Source organism: Anopheles coustani, chromosome 2 (assembly GCF_943734705.1).
Source record: "Anopheles coustani chromosome 2, idAnoCousDA_361_x.2, whole genome shotgun sequence".
Taxonomy (NCBI): Eukaryota; Metazoa; Arthropoda; class Insecta; order Diptera; family Culicidae; genus Anopheles; species Anopheles coustani.
The window spans coordinates 78,477,856-78,502,043 of NC_071289.1; the positions used below are offsets into that span (position 1 = coordinate 78,477,856).

A 24,188-nucleotide genomic window follows, 5' to 3' on the forward strand; every position below is an offset into this window, starting at 1 on the left:
TTCCACCGACCGTACGCTCTTCAAGATGCTGCACTTCAACGTTATGCTGGCGTTGCCATTTCCCAAACCATCCACCCAGGCCGCCTCATGCGAACTCCCTACAACCTCTACACTTTCACAGTGCACCCTGCCGGTTGGGGGGAGTGAGTGAATGACTTTTCAATGGACTTCAACCCGCCTGCGCATTACACACACCAAGGGATGGTGGCGTCTAGCTGGAGGGAGGGGAGCCAGAAGAGCCCTTACAAGCACGGCCGGAAGTGGCAGAAACGGATGAATTGGCAGTAAAACTAACACTTGACAGAATCTGTCCAGGTTCCGCGTCACCCCACCACTTTCCTCCATCGTCCTCCAGCACTCTGTAATCGTGCGATATTTATGAAGCTGGGACAGGTTAAGACCCATCCCGTTCGTTCGTCTGGTAAGACGGTGGAAAATTACATTTGCTGTGTAGCCGAGCAAAGGCCGAATCGATCTCACAACCTGAATCCAACGGCCATCGCATCGCACCGTTGTTGTGGCTTGACATGGTACAACATTTGCGATAGCGCACGGTGGAAAAGCAGACACCGAAATGTTACTCTTTTACAATTCATAAACTGTAAAATTCATATCTTCTGTCCAAACATTAACCAAACCGGAAACATGTTCATGAAAATGGATGGATAGCTATGAACACAAAAACTACTACGAGAATGATTATGTACCAATTTCTCTAAATAAATATGTAATCGAATAACAACAGAAAATCAAAGGTAATGTAAATTTAAGCAAATCAAAACGAAAAATTAGCTGGAACAAAACAAAAGTTTTCAACTGTTACGCTTCAGTCAAAGCTAATTTGATTTCCAGCACGAAATTGAAAATGTTATAGTGTATTCCAGGTTATCTGTTAATTGGGTATACCATTTTTTGCTGATATAAAAACACACAATAATGAAAATGGTTTATTTTTACATGTTTCGTTCGACAAATAAACAAAAACAATGTTATTGAAGCCCAAGCGAATAGCATTTTCGCTGATTGCAGCCCTAATAGGTAAACTGGTATGAAAAACAATGAGCTGAAAACAGTTCAACAGAGCGCTAAAAACCAATCCAGAGTCCTATCTATTGGCTACGAGAATAAACGCTGAATCAAATGGGCAAAGAGACCATGACGAAGAAGAAAGCAAATATTACCGTCCATGGTGCAGAAAGAAAATGATTCTGTATCCTATCAACAGTTCAACCCAAACAAAACGAGCGAACCAAACCCACCCGACGAGGTAGGGTTGGAAGGGTCGCTTGAAAAACATGATTGATATTGCCATCTGCAGGCACACATGCTGCCATCAACACGCCATCATCATAGGCCGCCACGAAGCGGTGGACCTAAAATGGGCATCAAATCTGAATCGCACCGCTTGGTACTTCGCCGCAGGGAATCATTTCAAAGGCATCTATGTCGACCGGCCCAGGGCATGGAAGAGAAACTTTAATGTCCTTCCCCTTTGGCTGCGCACACTTTGTCTATCCTCTCAGTGTAGCACATGTTTGACCAATTTTCAAAAAAAAAAAAAAAGAATACTTTATCCAACAACGAGTGTCCTTTTCTACCAACAGGCTGTGGCAAATAAAAAACTCCAATGATTTAATTTCCATCAATCTAGGTTTTATGGTATATTGCCGATGTATTGACTTAGTCTAACTGAAAAAGTTTTAACGTAAACCACTTACATTAAAGAAAAATAAAATAAGCATGTCAATTTTCTAAAAGTGTTGGAAAACCAAAACAACATTATTATAAAATATAATCATTATATCAAAAAAACCCCGCCGTTTATGTGAAGCCTAAATTTAATGTTTCTTGTTTTGTTGTGCAAATTCGTGCACAAGCGTTAGCTGTAACGCTGATGTCGATCAGCGCCCGGGAACTTCCGGCGAGTGTTTCATCGCTAAGTAGCTAATCCAAAAAATATGAGAGATTTGCATCGTCATACGTCACCCAAATCCTCACTACTCGGAAACCGTAACGGGCGAGTCAGAGGGGAAGGTAAGCGAGAAAACACTTTGTTCTTTTCGGCCCATACAATGTAAATTTGCGACCGAACGGAGGGCGTGTGAGTGTGTGTGTGTGACCGGTGTCGGTATGCGACGGGATGGTAAAAAGTTTCCAATCACATGAGGCATGCCTATAGCAAGCGCAGAAGCCCGAGCAGACAGAGGGTCGCAAAAAAGGAAGCGAACGCGGGGAAGGATATGCGACCAGCTTATTGGATGAGCCACATATCTGATGGCAGCGGCAGCGGCAGCTGTGACAGCAGGGATGGACACGGCTGGCGCATCCATTTTCAGTGACTTTCCGTTGGCTTCCGTCGTGCAGTGGAGAGATTTTTCCCGGGCCTGAGCCACCGGGCTTGGGATGGTGAGCCGGTGGGAAATATTGTCGAAATCACGACAACGTAGGCGAAAAGATATTGCTCCTCGGCCCGCCGTTGACACTGGTACGCCGGAAAACGGTTGCGCTTCAGGATGGCCGCTTTTTGCCCCACTCGGTACCGTCGGTGCCGACGCTATTTATAGCAATGATGGAAAAAGAAAATCTGCTGATAGGCCACCTGACCGGGCCGTTACGGAAAACCCAGCCGTACGATGCACCACGTGGGTTAACTAAAACGTGAAACCATTCGCCAAAACGCTGAATATATCGTTTTACGGTGAAGTCGGCGGTTCAAACGGTGCAACCCAAAAAACCGCACAGCATAACCCAGATGGAAATGCCCGCAGCCAGCTTAAAGATAAGCATCGTTGTCGATATATGTAAACGAAGCGCTTACCGGTTGGAAGCTTTTGGCACGCGGCAGCTTAAGCATGGGCGGTTGTGATTTCCAGTTTCGCGAGGGTAACGAGTATTTTATGACCCGTTTAAAGCGAACCACAGATGCAATTATATTTTTTTTAAGTTTACACTTTCAAAAATTATATTTCAGTGCGAGTAAGTCACAATCCTTCACGCAAACATGGTTACGAATTTCAAACAACTTAATTAAACATTTGTCCTACTCACATGACCTTTAATTAATTATTTCACAGTAAAACAAATACATTAAGATGAATTCAAAGACATTAAACGGTAAACCAAAGTAATGCATTCAACGGAAAACGAAGCCATATATAAAAATCATTAAAACCACGCCAGCCGAAGCACCGTTTCTAAGGGAAGGACACGACAAACAACCAGTCGATAGAAAATATCACAACACCAATCGCGCGCACGGAAGCCGAAGACTATCATGAGCTACAATACAACTGACGAGAAAGAAACGAAACAATGAATAGGTCCTTCTATTATACCGAAAGGCATTGTAAGCAACATCCCCAAAGTGAAGCATAAATATTTACCCAATCCCTAGATAAACAAAATATAAACAGGTCTCCGGTAAGGTGCTTTCGAGCAATCGTCATTGTCGTTTTTCACTGCCTGTGTCCTGCTAAGGATAAGAGAAAATAAAAAAATCGTTGATCACGCTCGACAGAGTTTTCTTCGCTGCTTGATCTCTTGTTTGGCAGTTTGTTTCTTATGTTTTTTTGCCTCATTCGTAGAATGCACTAACACGAGTTTTTCGATGTCGGACTATTTTTTTCGAACTTTCTTTTGCTCTTAGTAGCAGCTCAGATTTTTGTGCGACGGTTTAAAACAACCACCTTTAGGCACGTGAAACGATACACAAAGTGAGTAAGCATGGGTCCGACAAGAAAAACGATACAGAATGAGTGTAAGCTACTTCCGGTTGGGTGTTTTCTTTAAATTAAGCATACAAATTACCATTTAAAATGCACGCAAAGTGTTTTTACCGGTCAAAATTTCCTACATTGTTTACACAAAGAGCTGTTTATAAGTTTTAACTACTTGTTTTTATTTACCTGTCTTAACAGAACGACCCGACTCCATCCAGAAATGTTAAATGACCTTTCGTTTATGCGCATGCAGGCTTTGTTTTACCAGGGCACATCAACCAGATTATAAAATACCGATGCTTTGCTTTGGAATGATAGTTTCAATTTATTTTGCGACACAAAACTTCTTATGCCAATTTTCTTATGAGCCACTCTGCTTGAGCTTCCGACAGCCGGAGCCAAGTGATAAAGAAAAAAAAATCTCCGATGAAACCAACTTTGATTTCCCTCGATAAAACAGCGCTATATGTACACTGCCCCCCGCGAACAATGTCAAACAAGGAAATAATTTTCCGAAACTCTCGGCTTTTTGTGTGTACCCGGTTTAGATTGTAATTCGGGTGAATATTTAATATTACATTTCAAGCAGCAAGACCAAATTCTTGGGGCGCTAGCAAACACAAACAGAAATCCTTCGTAGGAATGTTTTTTTGCGCATTTTAATTTTTCTTTTCCACAGTCTGCATTGCATCGGTTTGGTCCGCACATTGTGGGCAGTAAGAACAAGCAAAACTCAGATCAAAAATTTAGAAACCATCTCGAAGGTAAACACAAGACTGATCGGAAATTTTTTTTTCCGGGGCTTTCCATTTAAATCCGTCTCACGTTTCCTTTTCTCTCGGTATCCCCCGCGCACAAACTCCGTCCCAGCGTCGCGCGGTGGGTCATAATTTTTAAAAACATTTCTTATCAGATAATCTACATCTTCGGCTACGTTGGACGGACGGACGACAACCAGCAACGCCGAACGAATTCCTCGCATTTCAAAATTTCTGAAGGCAAAACAACAGCAACAAAAAAACACCCCGTCAAAGAAAGTGCGAATTGAAATCCGTTTGTATAGTGATGGTATCATCAAGCGTCCTATTTTTGTTTGGTACGCTCTTTCTCTTTGACCGTAAGATAAACGTAAACCTTTTTTTAACGGTTTGATCCATCCCATTCCGTCCCACCGTTGACCACCACGGGGGGTGGTTGGTTACTTAACACGAAGGAGCAGGGCAGAAGGGTGGTTTGGAACACTTTTTTGATGATTCTCGTTTTTTTTTAGCTGTAACTTTGAGCTGTTTGTATTATTCTTTCTATTCAATCAACGACTTCGATTATCCATGCCAACCGCTCGGATCGGCTGCTCTGTGCGCCAATCGGCGGACCGTGGCGATTTTGCTCGCCCACCCGGGGCCGGTAGGGGGAAGGCAGTGGGTTGGGACGAGAAATACTAAGTCAACAAAATGCCATCTGCAGACGCTCACCCGTGACGAAATGCGAAGCCTTCGCAGGACGAGGGAGGAATTTTTATGATTCATTTTTATGCGCATTCGAGAACCCGGGTCGTATAACTACGGGTCAAGCACGGGGTGAGGGTTTGTTTCGTATGTGTGTGTGTGTGTGTGACAGTATGTGCCAACCTCCCTTGGATTCGAACTGATCCGAGGTTCTCCTTTCACTGTCTTTTTCCCCAGCACAATTTGAAAAGAATAGCTTTTATGTTCAATCGCGTTGGCAGTGTCCTTTAGGAGGAAGCTAGCAGCCCCAAGTAAAGGGAGGCAGTTTTACCTTTCTCTTCTCGTGAGTAGATAAAACATCGATCGATTGGATCGATTAACATGCCACTGTCGATGGTGTTCTGTATTCAAATCATCCCTTTCGCTACGGGGAACGCTATCCATTTCACCTCAGTGTGGAGCGGATAGTTCGTTTGCGATCGCTCTTCATCGCACGATCCCGCGACTCCCGGTTATTTGTTACCGGGTTGTTGACGGTTCCACCGGGACAGGCGAAGGCGAGTCAGCAATCAAAGTGGCATCGTCAGCCATTTTTGCACCGCTCCAAAACGGACCGCCCTCCCCCGGTGGAAACAAAAATTATCTCGTTGTTGTGGTACGGTTTTATTGCGAAATTTCCAAACCCCAAAAGGGCGGGGGAGGGTGGAGGGGAGGACTCAATCGGCCCGACCGGATCGGTGGTGGATGGAACGATGATTCAGTTTTACGATTACGACCACAATCTCTCCCGGCTCACGTACCCGACACTCTAACGTTTCTTACTCCAGTTTGTGGTCCACTTGCGGTTGCGGACCAGTGAAACCGTTCGAACCATCTTCGAGGGCCATCTACTGTTTTATTAATTTCACGATTTCACATCCCACGGACGGAGAGTTGAAGCACCAGAGGTGGGGAGGGAGGAAGGGGCACTTTTCGTCTACTGCTATTAAACTGTCATTTTCATCCTTTTCTTTGGCTACTCAACGCGTCGCTTTTTGGAGTCGTTAAAACGCAATGGAGTTCTTATCAATGGACGCTTGTCAATGGTTTGCTGGAAAGTTCTAAATGTATATCTATATTTATAATTTGACAAATCAAATTGCTGGAAACAGTTCGGACACATAAGTTCGCAACCAACGAGAATAAAGAGTAAATATTTGGCTTTTCTTTGCCACATTAGAAATTCCAAAGAATTCGTTTAATTTCCGCGACGTAGAAAGTGTTTGCAACACAGATCAATGGAGATTTTTTAAACCTATCAGTTACCAAGTTTTACATTTTCTGATACACAGAAGAAAAACAAAAATAAGAAAGCAAATGGAAAATCGTGATAAAACAAGCGTTGATTACTCCAACTAACTCGATAAAAGTAGCTTCGAGCATCCTCTTCGTTAACGCCCTGCAATACCAATTAATTACTGCGATTGATTAAAAGTTCGCTGATGCGGACATTTGCCACTTATTGCCATCTTCACTAACACTTCTGTCGGGTTTCTGCAAAGCGGTAAACTAGTTTTGAGTAACGCTCGGGGAAGGGGTGAGAAGCGCGCATCGAGGTCGAGCACCGATGGAACAGAGTGTGGCATAAATCATAAAAGTAATTTATTGCACCACTTTAGCGTTCACCTCCCACCCACGAACGGACCGGTTAGGGGGAGATCGTCACAACCGGACGCCGCCGGTCAGGAGGGTGGAGAGAGTCATTAGGGAACGCCCTGATGCTCGCCAACAAAGCGTGACAGCAAGTCAGATGTCACCAAGGGCAGACAACCGGGCAGTTCCTGCCGGTGCGTCGGGACAATAATCCACCCATCGGAGCTTAATAACCGACGTGGAGTCGGCAGCGAGGTGAAAAATGAGTCTTCCGGCGAACCGGCCGATCGTTTTCCCTTCGCTCCCTAGCGACAGGTCAATGCCGGTGACGCAAGAATGTTGCTGGTTGCTGCTCCCCCCTCCTTACCATCCCTGTCACTGTCAAGGACACGTTCGGGCATGGTAAAAAGCAGACGCAATGCTTGCATACCCCTACTCACGACTCCACGGCTTGGCAAGTAAGATTCCCCCTTCCTCCCTTCAAACAACACCTTCGCTCTCGGAAACACTCTTTGCCGAAAAATAATGGATGAGAAATCAATTAACCGGTTGCAAGCAAGGGCTTTCCCGTAGGGGTGAACAGGACGGAACACAAACTCAGCCGGTCTCCATCAATAACCAGGATTTGCAGCATGCTTCACTTGAAGGACGAGCCATTATTTAGCATGCTCAAGGGGCTGGATCATGGCACGACGCACCAAGAACGCGCGCAGGTGTGGTCTAGAGCCAATAATGATAAGCAGCTAATAATGACACCCTCGAACGCAGCTGGCGAGTTTGGCTAAAGGTTGAGTAATGGCCAACCGGTTACCACCCTTTGGAAACATGGTTCCACTGCCTCTCAACTCGGTGGGGACACATCTTGCTGCGTTCTAAATCTTACACTGTTAATGGGCTTTTAGTTTAGTATATCCTAATCTTTCAATTGATTCATTTTCTCAAAGCAAAACTGTTCATCTTCTGCGAAACTGGGTTTAACCGGTGCTTGAGATGTTAGCATCTTAAAAAAAAGAAAATTCTAATGTTCAACAAAATGTTTGAAAAGTGTAATTTTATAAGAAAAATGTAAACTTCAATCGAATATTAAGATCCATTTTCTTGAAATGAAACAATTAGAAAGGCACCAAAAAAACAAAATAATATTTTACAAGATTTATTATTTCAAGAAAACGCAAGAGCATCAGAACTTCAGTTCGATTCCTCAGAAATAAAAGTAAGTCTAGAAAATCGTCCTTATTTGATTGTACAGTAGTCTTTTCAGCAGACAAGCATAAGATTTTATTACTCTTTTCATTCCTTTTCATGATAACGATGAATCTCTCCGAGCAGCGTGTAGGTTTGAAAAAACAAACGAAAACATTTTGACAAATTAAAGGTTTTTTTTCCATTTTTATCAATCTGAACGTAAATATTTGCATACTTTTTATAATGATTTACGAGAAAGCAACAACTGGGAAAATCATTCCCTGTTGCTTGTGACAGATAGGAAGCACTTGAAACTTGATCCTATTCCGAGAACGGACCAGAGCGATGTTGTCCAAAAACCAGACACTCCATAGGCTATCTTTTCCACCTCGCATCTTTTCTCGCGCTTGATTAAACCCGAACTTTCCCATATCGATTGTTTGCGAGTGATTTTTGAAAGTTTCCTAGAAAGGTTGCAATAGGCTCGTGGTACATTACCTCCGAAAACCCAACGCTCTGAAAGACCGGACAGGCGTGGACATTTGGTTGATTGGTAGTATTCAGGGAATTCGCTGCCCTTGGTAGCATCATCTCGGACTGAAACGAACCAAAGGTCACACAGCATCACCATCCCCGATGAAGAAAGGGCCCGAGTGAAGGGCAGAAAAATAAAACCCACCAAAAACTTTACCACTTGGAAGCAAACTCGGCAAAAACGAGATTATTTTTCCTCCCACTGGGGGGAAAAAGGCTTTCTCCGATTTATTTGACTTTAATTTAGAAGGGTTACAAGGGGGTCGAAATGAATAATGATGAGTGGCGTGCCGAAGCGATTGCGAGGGCGAGCGAGGATCCGATCCGGGGGGATGTTATTCGACGCGAAAGCTTCTCCCAAAAACACCCGGTTCAAATGATTTTGATTTAAAATTCAATTAAATATGCTGCAAACTAACCCTCAGTATCCTACACCGACGGTTGCTCGGGGGCGAAGAAAAACAATTATTTTGATCGTCATGAATATTTTATTTCCCGATCGGTTGGCTCTTCGGGCTGTGTAAAACTTTCACTCTCTTTAAGTGATCGAAAAACAAAAGGCCCTCGCGGCCCTCATCTTGGCTGTTTCCAGGGCTCTTTCCCTTGCCAGTGGCTTTCGTCCCCTATCTGTCTCCGTGGTGCGTTTCTGCGTAAATCCCAAACTTGCCGCTCACCCACGGAGACCATGGTTCTTCACGCGAATCGCCAACCAGATTAAAACCGGATTTTCACCAGATTGCCCCACGACCCATTCGGTGGATGCGTGCGGTATTCAATTATGCATTGTCGGATTTGCAGCGGCGATACATACTCGCCCCGGTTCCGTTGGTGTGGAGACTGCGTTTAATCAAATTTATTCACTTAATCACGATTACCCGCGGAAGTGCCGACCGTGGGTGGCCCGGACCGGACGAGAAATGTAAGGGCAGCACGGGTGCTGCACACATATATATATATATATATATATATATATATTTGCCCCGGAGAAACGATGGAAGCGGTGTAAAAGGGATCGGCAGCATACAGCAGCATGCATAAAATATGCATCAGACCAGATGACGCAGTATTGCCACAGAAGCTGGTGGTGAATACGATGATTGACCTTATTCTGGCACACTGCCAGCGCCACTCGTTGGCTCAATTGCCGGCCCCAGCTGGATGTGAAAACTACAATGGCGCTTTCACTGGGGCTTACCAGAGAAACGGAGCAAAAATAACACGCGAAAGCGGTAAAAATTGAGTCCGATTACTGTACGGATCCGTTTCATGCTAGTTTGATTGTACCGTCTAAAACGGCAACCAATACTTTTCCGGAAAAACTATATTGGTTCAGTTGAAATATGTTAAACTAGTTCCGCAGAATTGTTAAAAAACATGGATAACATTTTGCAACTGATTGATTGATTGATAGATTATGGTGTGCATTACGTTTTTAACAATATTGTTTCCAAAGTAAAACAATTCGTTAGAAATTGACGGTTGTACTACGTAATACTGTAAACTTGCCCGAGCATATATCGAATCTAGGATAGATTGCAATAGTTAATTAGAATACATTATTACGTTGACTGCCATGTCACCCATAAGTGGGTAAACGCAGAAATCAGTTCTAAAAAGGTTTTAACCCATAAATAAACTAAAATGCAACATAATAGTTATAGTAATATGTTATATCAATTCTTCGGGAAGCTAAGTTTTTGCTAAGTCTTCAAAAATCGTTCGTTTAATACATGCTATAAACAAATTATATTAAAAAAGATTGTCCTAAAAAAGTTTCGCTTGGCAGTCAACGTGTTAAAAGTAATGAAAACATCGAAAGCGAACAGAAGAACAACAGAAAATTCTGATTTGCTCACAAAACTAGTGTAGTAGTGAATTAATCTATTAGTAGGCAAAAATTTGCTCAAATTTGGTCAGTTTTTTATGTTTCTATACTCAAGCTTTAGTATTTGTCTTCTTCTTCTTCTTGGCGTAACGACCTTGTTGGTCATGCCTGCCCTTTAAGGGCTTACGAGACTTTTTTACCCTATTGCACGTGGATACTCAGGCCTCTCGTACAGGGGAGGGTCCGGTCTCGGTTGGGATTCGAACCCACGCCGTCGAGGTGGTGAGCCCCGGCGCTCATGGGCCGATTTTCTAACCGGCGCTACCGCTCGGCTGTCGCGGACCCCCATTTAGTATTTGTATTATAAACAAATTGTAGAAAAATGATTGTTCTAAAGCAACGTACTAAAATCAGCTTGTCAGTCAAAGTGTCACCAAAGTGTTGAACAGAAAAAAAGGCTTCATTTCCTTCCCCATTTCCCCACCAGACAGCCACAGTCGGACTACTTTTACTCGGTCAACACGACAACCTCGAAACGAATCTGTATGTCACATCCTCCGACATAACCCGTCCCGACGATTAACTTTGACAGCAGTCCCTTCATCCGCACGGACGAGAGTCCAATACACTGCACAACGGGGCCAGTTGTTGCGCCCGGTAAGCTGGACTCTCGAGCCACCAGGCAATCCCCGGAAGGCAGTCGACCGCAACCTCGATATTGTGTGGTTTTCTTCTTTTGGATTTCTCCTGTTGCGAGGCCAGGCTGTACCGAATGCGCAGCATAATTTGAGGCGACAGTTATTTATTATACAGCGTTCAATGTTCATTAGTGCAGCAGAAATGAACAACTAACGGATGGCGAAGGTTTCGCCCAGGCAAAACAAAAAAAAAGTGACCGTTTCGATCAGTAAATCAGCAAAAAAAACAAGTGATTGGATGTTTTTAATTCACGGAGAGTAATAAACATATGATTGACTAGTCGAAAATTAAAAAAAAAACGTACGCATTCCAACGTACCAATCGGTCATCTATTTTATCGGTTTTTACAAGTTTTTTAACAAATGGAAATGTTTCAACTCTGTACCAAACTCGTTATCGATATCTATGGGTCGTCCATTAAAAGCAGAATGTGAAATTGCACTGGTCACCCCGCAGAGACACTCCTGCGGTTTAACTCCTGGGTCTCAATTGTACTTTGCAACATTCTCCAAAATGCAATCCCCCACCGATCGGCTGCCATTGCAGTGAATTCCATTTTTCTCCGTCGATCAAATTTGTCTCGACCGCATTTCGTTGCTTCAATGCAGGCGTACGGACATAAGGTTCAAAAATCGAAACACCCAGCGTTCTCTCCGGGAGCGCTGAAACTTACGTTTTGGTTATAAATTCATGAGCTTTCGGTTTCACGACTCAATACACGAAAGCTCGAACGCATAAATGGGTGCTGATGGCATCGCCAGTTGGGTTGGGGTGATTTTTACCGAGACACCCCCGATGGGTTTCAGGAGAGATGAGGCAAATCCCCGCAAAGGACCTTACCGGGACGTGCTAGAACATACTTAATAATCCTCCGATTGTCCATCGGTACCTTCAGAGTTTCTGTCTCGGTATATGTATGTTGCTTGCCAGCACAAGATGTCTCCTGCCAATCACTTGCCTGCTGGCCCAATGAAGGGAATTAAGAACCGATACTGGGGGGCGGGGGGGATGGGACGAATCGTGCAACGCAAAGTTATGCCTTTCTTCGGTTTCGAGAACAAGTAATGGATTAAGGTTATGTGCCTTTACGCTTCCCTTCCCCACCTCCGCCGTACATTCCCTTCGATTTGGTCAATGTGTTGCGCACTGCAGCTGCATCATACAAAACTGTCCGGTTGAACCGTCGTCGGAAAAAGTCTTGCCAGTGTTCGGACACCCAGCATCATCCCGTTGGTGATAACCCAACCTCGGTCCAGTGGAAACGTGCACCGGAATCTGCACCGCATAAAATAACAACAACAAACGAACCTGTGTCCTTTGAAATTGTGGAAAGCGCCTTTCCCTGAAGTAGGTGGTTTGCGGGCGGGTGGAAAGCAAGAGAAGAAAACACACGACAGGACAAAGTTCTAATCAAGGCACAAATTCAGCAACATACAGCTCGGTTTTCCGAGAGACAAAGCAGACAACAGAATGGCAAAGCTGTATAACCACGAGGGAACCGAAATGATGGAAAGTATTTGCAGCCACAGGACGATCAGTTTCCATGGATCGCAAAGAAAAGAGAGAGCGAGATAGGTGGAGAGAGAGCAAAATGGGCAAAATACAAGAATAGGAATAAGTATAGAAGAAAGGGACAAAAAGGTACCGTTTCACATTTCATCAACATTTTGTTTATCTTTCCCTTTTCAATATCACCCCATATCGCTGTCTTCCTCGAACATCGATGATAGTGATGCTTAGGAGGAAATAACAAAAAAAAAGCGAAATGAATCGAATCGAATTTCATTGAGAAAATCACTGGATATTATTTAAATCATCGTCTCCCCTCCGGGGGAATCCGTTTCAATTGCACCGAGAGAAAAGGGTCGGCATTTCCAACCGTGGGAGGGGGTGGGAGGGGGGGGGGGGTGTGTCCGGCCGGGGTCATTCGGGTCACCAAAAGAAGGGTTTTTGTAGCTCCCGTACACTTGTGTTTCACCTACTGTGTCCTGAGTCCTCCCCAATCACCCCTCCCTGCCCAGCAGTGGAAGGGACAACGCGCATACCACATTGTCATCGACACAATGCCGACCGAAAGGCAGCATGATCAATGGCAACATTCCGACTCGAAGCATATCGATATTCAGTCGTGGCATCATGATGCTTCATGCCGACCGTAGAACACATCTCTACTTTGCCCTCCCCTCACCACGTGCCGCAACCGATTTTCTCGTCACCGAAATGGTCCGAACGGGTTGGGTCCGTTTTTCTGCTCCGCTTTTTCGGTGATGCTTTTGAGCTGAAACCCCACCGACCTCGTGGCGAGATCGACAGCCGGATGGGCCGGCCTAATAGGTGCATGATACATGAAGACCGTAGATGTAGTTTTTTTTTGGGGGACAGTGCAGAACACGATGCCACGTTTGCGTCCCCAAAGGGGTAGTTTTGGTTTGCTCTCGTTTTCGTTATAGAAAATGGAAAATTTGTTCCAACGTTCGGAAAGAAAACATGCACGCGGACACATACACACACGGGGGGCATATCATCACGTTATTGCCGTTGCAGAATTGATCATTGGATCAAGTAAAAACAAAAAAAAGGGGGGGAAAGCTCGTTTTGTAAGTGCCCTTTTGTTTCGCTCAACAAATGAACGCTGGTCGCAGTAAACGAGATCGGTTTAGCAATGGAATAGCCGGTCGGAATCAAACCGGAGGGGATGGGCTCGATTCGTATGATAATGTCAACGTAAATACAAAATGGAATAATTTCTTCATAAATGAAACCAATTCTGAATTGAGTTCATCATACAATTACCGTATTTTTCCGTGTATAACAACCCACCGTGTGTAACGAACCCCTTACAATTTTACTTCTTCTTTGTTTATGATATCAAAAATGTTTTCTAATTTTCGCTTTTGCGTATTCAACCACTTGTAACTAGTGTTGCGCTTAATGACGCTTTAGCGAGATTCGTTCATGCGACCAAAAAAAGGGGTCCCTCTACCCATTTTTGGCTGGTCATTTTCCATTCCATTTTCATGAATTCCTCAAACGGCATAGATTCATTCAGATTCATGAATCAGAATCAGATTTACACAACTCTGCTTTTAACTTGAAACTGGATATATACGAACGTCTTTGTTGGAGGCATGTCGCTTAAATTGCGCGATTTTGAAGACAAATACCCAAAATCTATAAAAAAAATTAACCAGTTGTCAACAAATCTGTCATTCAAAAAGGAGCCAAAAAAAGTCTCGAAACATGTAAATTAAAATCGACAGGTAATCCTTATGGATTGGAGCGATAATTTAAAAGTTACCTCCCATGTATAACGGCCCCCTTAAGCTGACTTAAGTAATTTTTTAACTAAAAGGGGGTCACTATACACGAAAAAACAAGGTATATTGAAAGTATTCTTTACATCGAACCTGAATGATTTCGAGACAAAGTTAAACAGGTTTCATAGGATTCAGATTCTAATCAAGCTGTTCATCTGATGCTCATAAAGTACGTGGTTTGTTTTATCTGTTCTTTTTTCACTTTTTCATTTCTTCTTGAAATGAGTTATACCGTATTATTCTTGAAACCTTATATTTCCTACTAAAAATATGAAAAGGCATGGAAGAAAATTAATAGTCACTCTCCCCACAGCTACAGCAGGAGCTTTGTACACTTCGTGACATCGAGTGTCAGATAAAATACGCACCGAAGTGTCATGCTCATCGCAACGCAATAAAACGCCAATAAGTCAACCGGCACCGGGTGCCGCCAATCGTGCGCCCCACCAAATGAGCCAACGAGGATGTCAGAAAAGGAAATGAGGTTCTTTCACTAACCGAGTGCTGCGAAATTGCGCAGCTTATTGCACTGCGGGAGCCACCAATGCCGGGTTTTCCCGTTCGCAGGGACTTTTCCCAACCCCCACACAAAACACTGTTTCAATAGTGCACTTCAACACTAGCGCCATCACCACCACCACCACCATCACCGCAAAACCGGATACCGATGATGGTTTTCTCGTCGCCTCCAGCGTATCCACACGCCGCGCCGTCTCGAGGGCTCATGATTATGTCAGGATCCTGTGATGTTTCATCACGACGCTTGATTGCACCGGAAATGGAACTGTATTCTCCTCCTCCCCCCCCCCCCCCCCCCTCTTTCCCCCCTTTTTTGCCACAATCCCAGCGACAGGGGTAGCGAATTGAGTCCAGTGTGTTGACCCCACCTCGAATCGCTCGATATTACTGCGCGTCTGATGGTTTCTATAAATTTTAATTAACTCCCAATCCTCCCGGGGTTCGCGTCCCGGTGCCGAACCTTGGGAAGCATGTCTTTGCCGATGCCCTTTCGAAGACCCCCTCCTTTTTTGGACGTCCCCGGTGCGGGAAGATTTAGTGCTCAAACTCTCGAAATCATGGCGAATCATTCCGTTTTTCGCTCGTTAAGCAGTTCTCGCAGTGTGAGGAACGGAGCGGGAAGTGGTGCCCGATTAGTGGAGTCACTTTTAGCTTTCCGGGAGGGACGCGGAACAAACGGCGCTCACGAACGGAACCCCCAGCCATTTCGGGTGCCCGATTCGATCGGATCGAATCGATCGTTTGAAAACAATTTGTCAAAAGCTCATTAGCTGATGACACTTTTACGGCGGCATTTTATCGATGGCCCTTCGGGGGGATTCTTTACGCCGACTTTTCGCGGCACAAGTTTAACGGTAAACATCGCTCAAATACAGCCCGTTTTGGGAAGTGTCCGATGATCCAGATGCGAGCGAAAAAATCCTTCAAAAGAGAGAGAGGAAAGCCTATTGCTTAGGATACGCAATAAAAGAAACTCCCTACACGATCTCCTTTTCCAGCGTGTCTGGTTTTTCTCTGCAGTCAACCCAAAAACCGAGAGGACGGGGAGGACGAAACAAAGGATACATACTTCGCTTACGGAGCTGACCGGCGATTCGACGTGACACATGGGCATAATCACTGTATATATTTTCCGCCCAACCAAAAACCCTCGCTCCGTAACCGAAAACCCATCGGTTTCGGTCAAACTGATCGAATAAATTAGATTATGCAAAGAAAAACACAAAAAACAAACAGTTGGCAAATCGACCGTTCGACTGCTGCTTTCCGGGTTGTTTCCGGTCAGGTCGGGCTGTTCCGCCCGAGACAGCTGGATTTTCGATTCGATTTAGTTGGCTTTTTGATGAATATTCATCCGCAACGACGACATCCCAGAGCCAGACGGCAGAAATCAGCACGGCCGGCGATCGATTCCCACCGACCCGGGTCCGGGAAAGCGAAAATTAGCGACCCATCGCGATAATAATGCCAACTGTGGCCGCAGGTGCTGGCGAGCGTCCCATTACGCGTGCAAATCATGGCTGGAACCATTCTGTTCGGTGTGTCATCTGGTTTCATCCTGGTTGACCAGCGGACTCCTTCGGTGTACCTATGGTGGTTCTCGGATGAACGAACCACCGGTCATTATCATCATAAACATTATGTAACGACCCGATTCGGGTGGTTGAGGGCTGATGGGCAAAAGGTAACCCGAGAGTTTCGATCGGGAAAAGTTGGTTACGACGTCGTCCCGGCATTCCGGTTACGGTCAATGGGCTAATTGGTCATGTAAGCCGAACTGGGTTATCTGCGGGAAATTTGAAATGGCGGTCGGGTTGTCGGGCCGATAAATCATGCCCGCGTCCGTTGACGAGATTAGTCAGCAATCGGGTCACGGCGGGCGGGCGCTGCCAGATTAAATGACCGATAACCCGAAATCCGTGGAAGCAAACAACAGGCGCGTGATTCTTTTCACCACACCACGGGCAGATTAAAAGAACGCATGATGGGAGCGTAAAGTGGGAAAATAACACGCATGACAAATTTTCCGATAACTGCTAATCCGTTAACTTTAGCCGCGACAAATCGCGTCAATCAATTTTAATAAATATTTGGACTTCAGCTTATGGCAGCATAGTTATATAAAAGATATTTTACCAATTGATCAGAGGATAAAACATGGATCAAGTGCGTTTATGTTTCGTAAGTAGGGAAGATAATGATATTCATCATCCTTATAAAAATATCCTTAAAAAAGAACTAAATCATACATGAAGTCTTTACCACCTTCAGGAAGTTATGCTACAGCCATCCCGGAAGCCACAGAAAATCCCGAAAGTATCGCATTTGTTTTATACAACTTTTTCCAAGCTTCTTACCCTCAACCAGTCAGCCAACGCTAGGAACGCTGGATCAAAAACCTCGGAAAGCGGTCGATCCGAATGGGAAAAGAACTCGATGGGGGGAAAAGTTACGCAAAGGTTATCTTAATTGAAAGAAAGGTTAACGTTAAAATCCATTCTCCGTTGCCAGGAATGACGTCTTAAGTAAAGCGGAAGCTTTCTCTCACCTCACCGAATGTGGTTAAGGAGAGGGGGGGAACAAAAATTGTAAGATAAAGAAAAGAACGAACCGAACGAACGAACAAACCGACCTCGTGACTTTGCGGAATTCCTTGCCCTCTTGTTTCGGATTGAGCGTCGGTTTGCGAAGACGACGTCAGAACTAAGGGATTAAAAGGAGATACGGAACCGAAAAAGGACCTGTGTTTGCCTGCTAATTCGATGAGAGATTTTAATGCTACCGCAAAACTTTGTCCCGTCCATTAAACCCTTCACCTGTGTGCTGGAAGAACTAGATCAAGAAAAGCTAAGCTTTAATGGAAAGGGGTGAAGTTTTGAAGTGAAATACCACTTTCATCTTTTCTTTATTTTCTCCTTTCAATGTTTCAGTAAAAAAACTGTGTACGATATTGCGACGCCTAAAGGTAGGCCACAGAACTCTACAAGGTTCTGAACAGTTAGGAATTTTGAATTTAACGAAACCCCACAAGTACCAGTTTATGATAACCTGCTGTTCAAAAATAACGGTTAATTGATAACAGTGTCACCGGTCTTAGACATCGCTAGCACAACATTTGTGACGTAACTAAAGGCGTTCAGAAAACCAAATAAACCCAACTTGAGAAAAAACCACTGGTGTTTGTTAGGCTCTGTCCCCAACATACTTAGCATTATAATCCACAGAAAGTCCCTGGCGGGTAGCGATCTGTGGACACTATATTGCGTTCTCTGGTACCGTTGGACAAACTCAGATTTTTGAAACCATTTTCTTCTTTTCTCTATCCACCTGTTGAGTAACAAGTTCCGGAGTAGGCCGTACCCTACATTTTGGTCCTTCGAACCGGATCGGCGCAACGAACCTATCGTGCGCAGATTATTTCATACATTCGTCGTCGGAAGAGGAACTTTCGTCAACCGGACGGGTTGATTGAACATCGGTGGCAGACCACGGACACCACACGAGGCCGATCCAGTGCGCATCGGTGCCTCAAGGGGAGAGAACCCAAGTCGGGAGTTCTCTTCAGTGGATCAGTCCAGCGCTTCGTGCCCAGCGTTTGTTCAACCCAGCGTCTACAGGAATCGTGTATCAACCGGACGGGTTGATTTTCCATCGGTGACAGACCACGGACACCACACGAGGCCGATCCAGTGCGCATCGGGGCCTCACGGGAAGATAACTCAAGGTGTGAGTTTCCTTCGGTGGTACCGTCCAGCGTCTCATCGCCACGAGAAGTTTATTCAACGTGATTGTGAGTACCAGTCCAGAGTGTCGTAGCAGTCGACGCTGACAAAACAGTGAAGTGAAAAAGTGAAAAGTGCAACAGACTAACTAATAGTCACAATGAACACTCGCAGTAAAGTGATGCATACCCCGCCACCAGGGAGTGACAATTCAGACGAAGCGGCTACGGAAGCCACGGTGGAACAGTGCGCGAGTGACCACGTGACGGAAACAACCCCACAGCACGTGTCACCAAAACCGTCGACGTCATCGCCAGGTAAACGTGAGTTGGCCGTGTTGCGGGCAAAAATGAAGCTGGCATATCGTCAACTTATGCAGCTTCAGCCGGACATCACCAACAAAAAACTCCCTCCGGCCACTGCGCGGGTGCACTTACGCACATTACGGGAACTTCAAGGCACCCACGGCAGGATTATGCAGCACATCATAGATCTCCTGCCAGATGACCTCGAAGTCGACATGGACGCCGACGATGCCTTCCGGAAGATCCACACCACCTGCACAGCCATTCTGGAGGCACAGCTGGACGAAACGCCAACAACGTCAGCAGCTCCGGCAACTTCGGCAGCGCATCACCTCAGTGTCCCGATGCCAACCTTTGACGGACGCTACGAAGAGTGGCCCAAATTCAAGGCCATGTTCCTCGACATCATGGGAAGGACACCTGTTTCGGATGCAGCAAAGTTACACCACCTGAACAAGGCACTCACCGGAAAGGCAGCAGGGATAATTAACGCAGCAATGGTGAGCAGCAACAACTACAAGAGTGCCTGGGAGGTGCTAGAAAGGCGGTTCGCGAACCCGAGAGCAATCGTCGACAAGCACATTGCTGGGTTACTGCAACTTAAACCCGTGCAACGCGAATCAGCCAGCGAACTTCGATCACTAGTAGAAACGTGTAAGGGTCACGTTGATGGGTTGCAGTTCTTAGAGAAGAACATCGATGAAACCAGCAACCTCATCATCACCCACATCCTCGCGTCGTGTATGGACTCCAGCACTCGTAAGGCATGGGAGCTTACATTGCAGCACGGCGAGTTTCCGGATTTGTTCCGTACGTTCGACTACATCACGCGACAATGTGAAGTGTTGGAGAGCTGCGCAGCAGGCAATACGGACAAACCATCTCGTCCAAAGCCGGCTCCTACTAAAGCGTTCACGTCGACCGTTACTCCATCACCGACCGCAACGTGTGTGATGTGCCTGGGTCACCATATGCTCAGCAAGTGCGCGGATTTCATAGCACTATCGCTACCAGACAAACGGGACAAGCTCCGAAGTTGGAAACGTTGTTTCAACTGTTTCGGAGCTGGTCATCTCAACAAAGGGTGCCCATCGAAGTGGACGTGTCGTCGGTGCCAGCAGAAACATCACACCTTGCTCCACGACGAAGGGACTAGTGCCGCCAGCAAGATCCGTCACGAACAGCCAACATCTGCAGCAGAACACCGTACAGCTACAATATCGCTTCACACGGCGATACCATCGACAGTGTTGCTGTCAACCGTCATGTTGTACATCACTGACAGCGCAGGGAAGAACCATGCTGCAAGGGCTCTCTTGGACAGTGGAGCACAGTCCAACTTCATTACGGGAAGGTTGGCGCAATTCTTAAACCTACCTCGGAAGTCGGTGAGCATTCCGCTGTCGGGGATTGGTGGCAGCCAAGCGACGAACGTAAAGTCATCAGTACGAGCCACCATCCAGTCACGCTGTTCATCATTTTCGACGTCGCTGGAGATGCTGGTACTGCCCAAGCTGTCAGCAGATGTGCCGGCCCATCGTATAAACCACAGCCAGTGGACGATTCCAGCAACCTGCGTCTTGGCTGACCCAACATTCCACAAGCCTGGTGGAATCGATATCATCCTGGGTGCGGCGTGCTTCTACGACCTTTTAAAAACCGGACGCATCTCACTTGGAGAAGGTATGCCGTCACTCCAAGAAACAGCAGTTGGGTGGGTTGTAAGTGGCACAGCCCAGATAGCAGAGCAGTCGCTGCCAGTGGTGTGTTCAGTCGCCGTACACACCAACGAGCTGACTACGATGATGCGGAAATTCTTCGCAATAGAAGACGTAGGCAGTCTCCCTAGTTGGAGTATCGAGGAGAGAGCCTGTGAGGACCACTACGCGGCCACTACAAGCAGAGACGAAGCCGGCCGATATGTCGTCCGACTTCCGAGAAAGTCTGACATGATCGGGAAACTAGGTGACTCGCGGACGATCGCCCTCCATCGGTTTCTGGCTATCGAGAGACGTATGCAGCGAGAACCCGAAACAAAAAAGGCATACGTGGAGTTCATGGCCGAATACCTCCGCTTAGGCCACATGACAAAGGTGGCAGCAGCAGTTGATAGTCGGGAAACATTCTACCTCCCACACCATCCTGTTTTTAAGGCCGACAGCACCACCACGAAGTGTCGGGTTGTGTTCGACGCATCCAGCAAGTCATCGACAGGAGTGTCGTTGAATGATACGCTGATGATCGGACCAACAATTCAACAAGATGCTACATCGATTCTGATGCGATTCAGAACTCATCAAATTGCACTGACAGGAGATGTGGCAAAAATGTACCGCCAAGTATGGGTACATCCCAGCGATCGCGCCCTACAGCGCATTCTGTGGCGAGCTTCGCCCCATGATCCCATCGAAGAATATGAGCTGAATACTGTAACTTATGGCACCGCATCTGCACCATTCCTTGCGGTGAGATCTCTGCAACAAACAGTATTGGATCATGGAAGGGACTTTCCAATAGCAGCAGCTCGGTTCGCTGACTTTTACGTGGATGACTTTGTGTCTGGAGCTGATTCACCCGAGGCTGCTCAAACCTTGCAACAGCAAACCGAACAACTGTTTGCCAAAGGTGGATTTGAGCTGCGGAAATGGGCATCAAACGAGGAAGCGGTGTTGCATCATGTGGACCAACAAAGCCGAGCATCCAGCCCATATCCCACCGACGATGACGACGGATCGTTGGCAACACTTGGAATCATATGGGATACGTCAGCGGACACTCTGCGCTTCAAAGTCCAAGCCCCGGAGGTCATCGAAGATGCGACCAAACGCAAGGTATTGTCCACCATTGGGAAGATCTACGATCCGGTGGGGTTTGTTGACCCAGTGAAGGCGGTTGCCAAGCAACTTCTTCAACGTGTATGGACTCTGAAACACGTCAACCAACAACCCTGGGGATGGGATGCTGAACTTCCGCTGCAGCTACGAACAGAATGGCTCAACTTTCTTGAGCAAATGCATTACCTTCACAACATCAGCATTCCGCGAGTCGCCATTAGATCTTCAGTGACCACCATCCAATACCATGTCTTCTGCGACGCTTCGGAGAAAGGATATGGAGCATGCTGCTACATCCGTAGTTGCGATGCCCAGGGCCATGGCACAATGGAGCTCTTCGCCTCAAAAACCAAAGTGACGCCCCTCAATAGCAAGCACTCTATCGCTCGGCTTGAACTGTGCGCAGCACAGTTGGCCAGCTTGCTATTCGACCGAGTAAGGACTGCGGTCAACCCAGGATCTCTGGCAGTCTTCTGGACAGACTCCATGACTGTGGTACATTGGCTGCGAGCATCACCAAACTCCTGGAAGCCATATGTTGCAAACCGGGTATCGCAGGTGCAACAATTAACAGAAGGTTGCACGTGGCGTCACATCGCAGGAGTCGACAACCCGGCTGACCTTGCTTCGAGAGGATGTTTGGGCAAAGATCTCCTCTCCAGTACCCTATGGTGGCAGGGTCCTTCCTGGATGAGCCTGCCAGAAGATCAATGGCCTCCACCATTGCTTGCGACACCAGATCCTTCAGTGCAAGCAGAGCAGCGAGTAGCAGTTGTGGCATGCGCTGCCATTGAGCTGCCAGCTCATCGCATCTTTACGCTTTTCTCATCGTACTCGAAGCTGAGACGGATGACGGCGTACTGGGTTCAGTATTGGAACCGATGCACCAAACGCCGGGCGTACGAGAACCCCGGCCTGACGACGAAGGACTTGACGGATGCAGAAGAAGTGCTGTGCCGCTTGGCTCAACGAGACCACCTGCAGCAAGAAATCAAGGCCTTGCAGCAAAACAAACCCGTTCCTGCGTCGTCCCCGCTCAAATGGTTACATCCGCAACTGGGAGCTGACGGAATCATCCGAGTTGGAGGACGTTTATCCAACTCATCGCTAGCGGAGGATGTGAAGCATCCACTAGTTGTTCCGGCCAGCCATCCATTCGCTCGTCTGCTGATGGAACATTTTCATAAACAGTTACTTCACGCGGGACCGACTCTGATGCTAAACACGTGCAGACAACGCTTCTGGATTACAAGTGGCCGAAATCTCGCCCGGAAGGTATTTCACCAGTGCCACACCTGCTTCCGCGCCCGACCATCATCGTCAGCAACTATCATGGCTGACCTGCCGGCTGTCCGAGTAACACCGGCCCCTCCTTTTTCGATCACCGGTGTTGACTACTGTGGTCCAGTGTTCCTGAAAGGTGGCCACCGACGGGCGGCGCCCGTGAAGGCATACGTCGCCATATTTGTATGCTTCACCACCCGTGCCGTACACATCGAGCTGGTGTCAAACCTGACAACGGAAGCATTTATAGCAGCATTACGACGGTTTGTGTCTCGTCGTGGTTTGCCATTGGAGTTACACTCGGACAACGCGACGAACTTCAAGGGAGCAGCAAACAAGCTGAACGAGTTGTACAAGCTGTTGCGTACAACTGAACACCAGCAGAGCGTTCAAGCTTGGACACTAGAACGCAAAATTTCATGGAAGTTCATCCCACCAAGAGCTCCTCACTTCGGTGGACTGTGGGAAGCCGCCGTCAAAACCATGAAGTACCACCTAGTGCGCGTTTTAGGAACGACATCACTTTCGTATGAGGACATGTCTACGCTGCTGGACGAGATAGAATGCTGTGTCAACTCCCGACCTATAACATCGATGTCAGATGACCCACACGATATGACAGCCCTCACTCCTGGACATTTCCTGGTTGGAACGAACCTACAGCTTGTTCCGGACCACTGCTTGCTGTACGAAGCCGAAAACCGGTTGAACCACTGGCGTCATGTTCAACAACTTCGCCAGCACTTTTGGAACCGTTGGCAGAAGGAGTATTTACAACAACTGCAGGCGCGTTCTAAATGGACAAAGGAAGGTACAACCACAGTAACGCCAGGAACGTTAGTTATAATTAAGGAAGATAATGTGCCTTCGGCGTGTTGGCCATTAGCACGCGTAACCGAGGAGCATCCTGGAAAGGATGGCAAAGCGCGTGTCTTTACATTGCGTACAAGTAAGGGAAGTACAGTGACTAGGCCATTGGTAAAGCTGTGTGTATTACCAAAAGCAAACAGTTAAAATTATTCAATTTTAAGGTGGCAGAATGTACGATATTGCGACGCCTAAAGGTAGGCCACAGAACTCTACAAGGTTCTGAACAGTTAGGAATTTTGAATTTAACGAAACCCTACAAGTACCAGTTTATGATAACCTGCTGTTCAAAAATAACGGT

General features: G+C 46.3%; 1 protein-coding gene across 1 annotated transcript in view; it reads left to right on the plus strand.

The window, feature by feature from the left end:
• The first annotated feature begins 18,757 nt into the window (after window positions 1-18,757).
• Window positions 18,758-24,188, plus strand: part of LOC131265099 (uncharacterized) — a 68,651-nt gene continuing 63,220 nt past the window's right edge. The window contains exon 1 of the mRNA XM_058267361.1: window positions 18,758-23,969. Coding sequence (XP_058123344.1) covers window positions 18,758-23,969 — 5,212 coding nt within the window. The remainder of the gene's footprint in view (window positions 23,970-24,188) is intronic.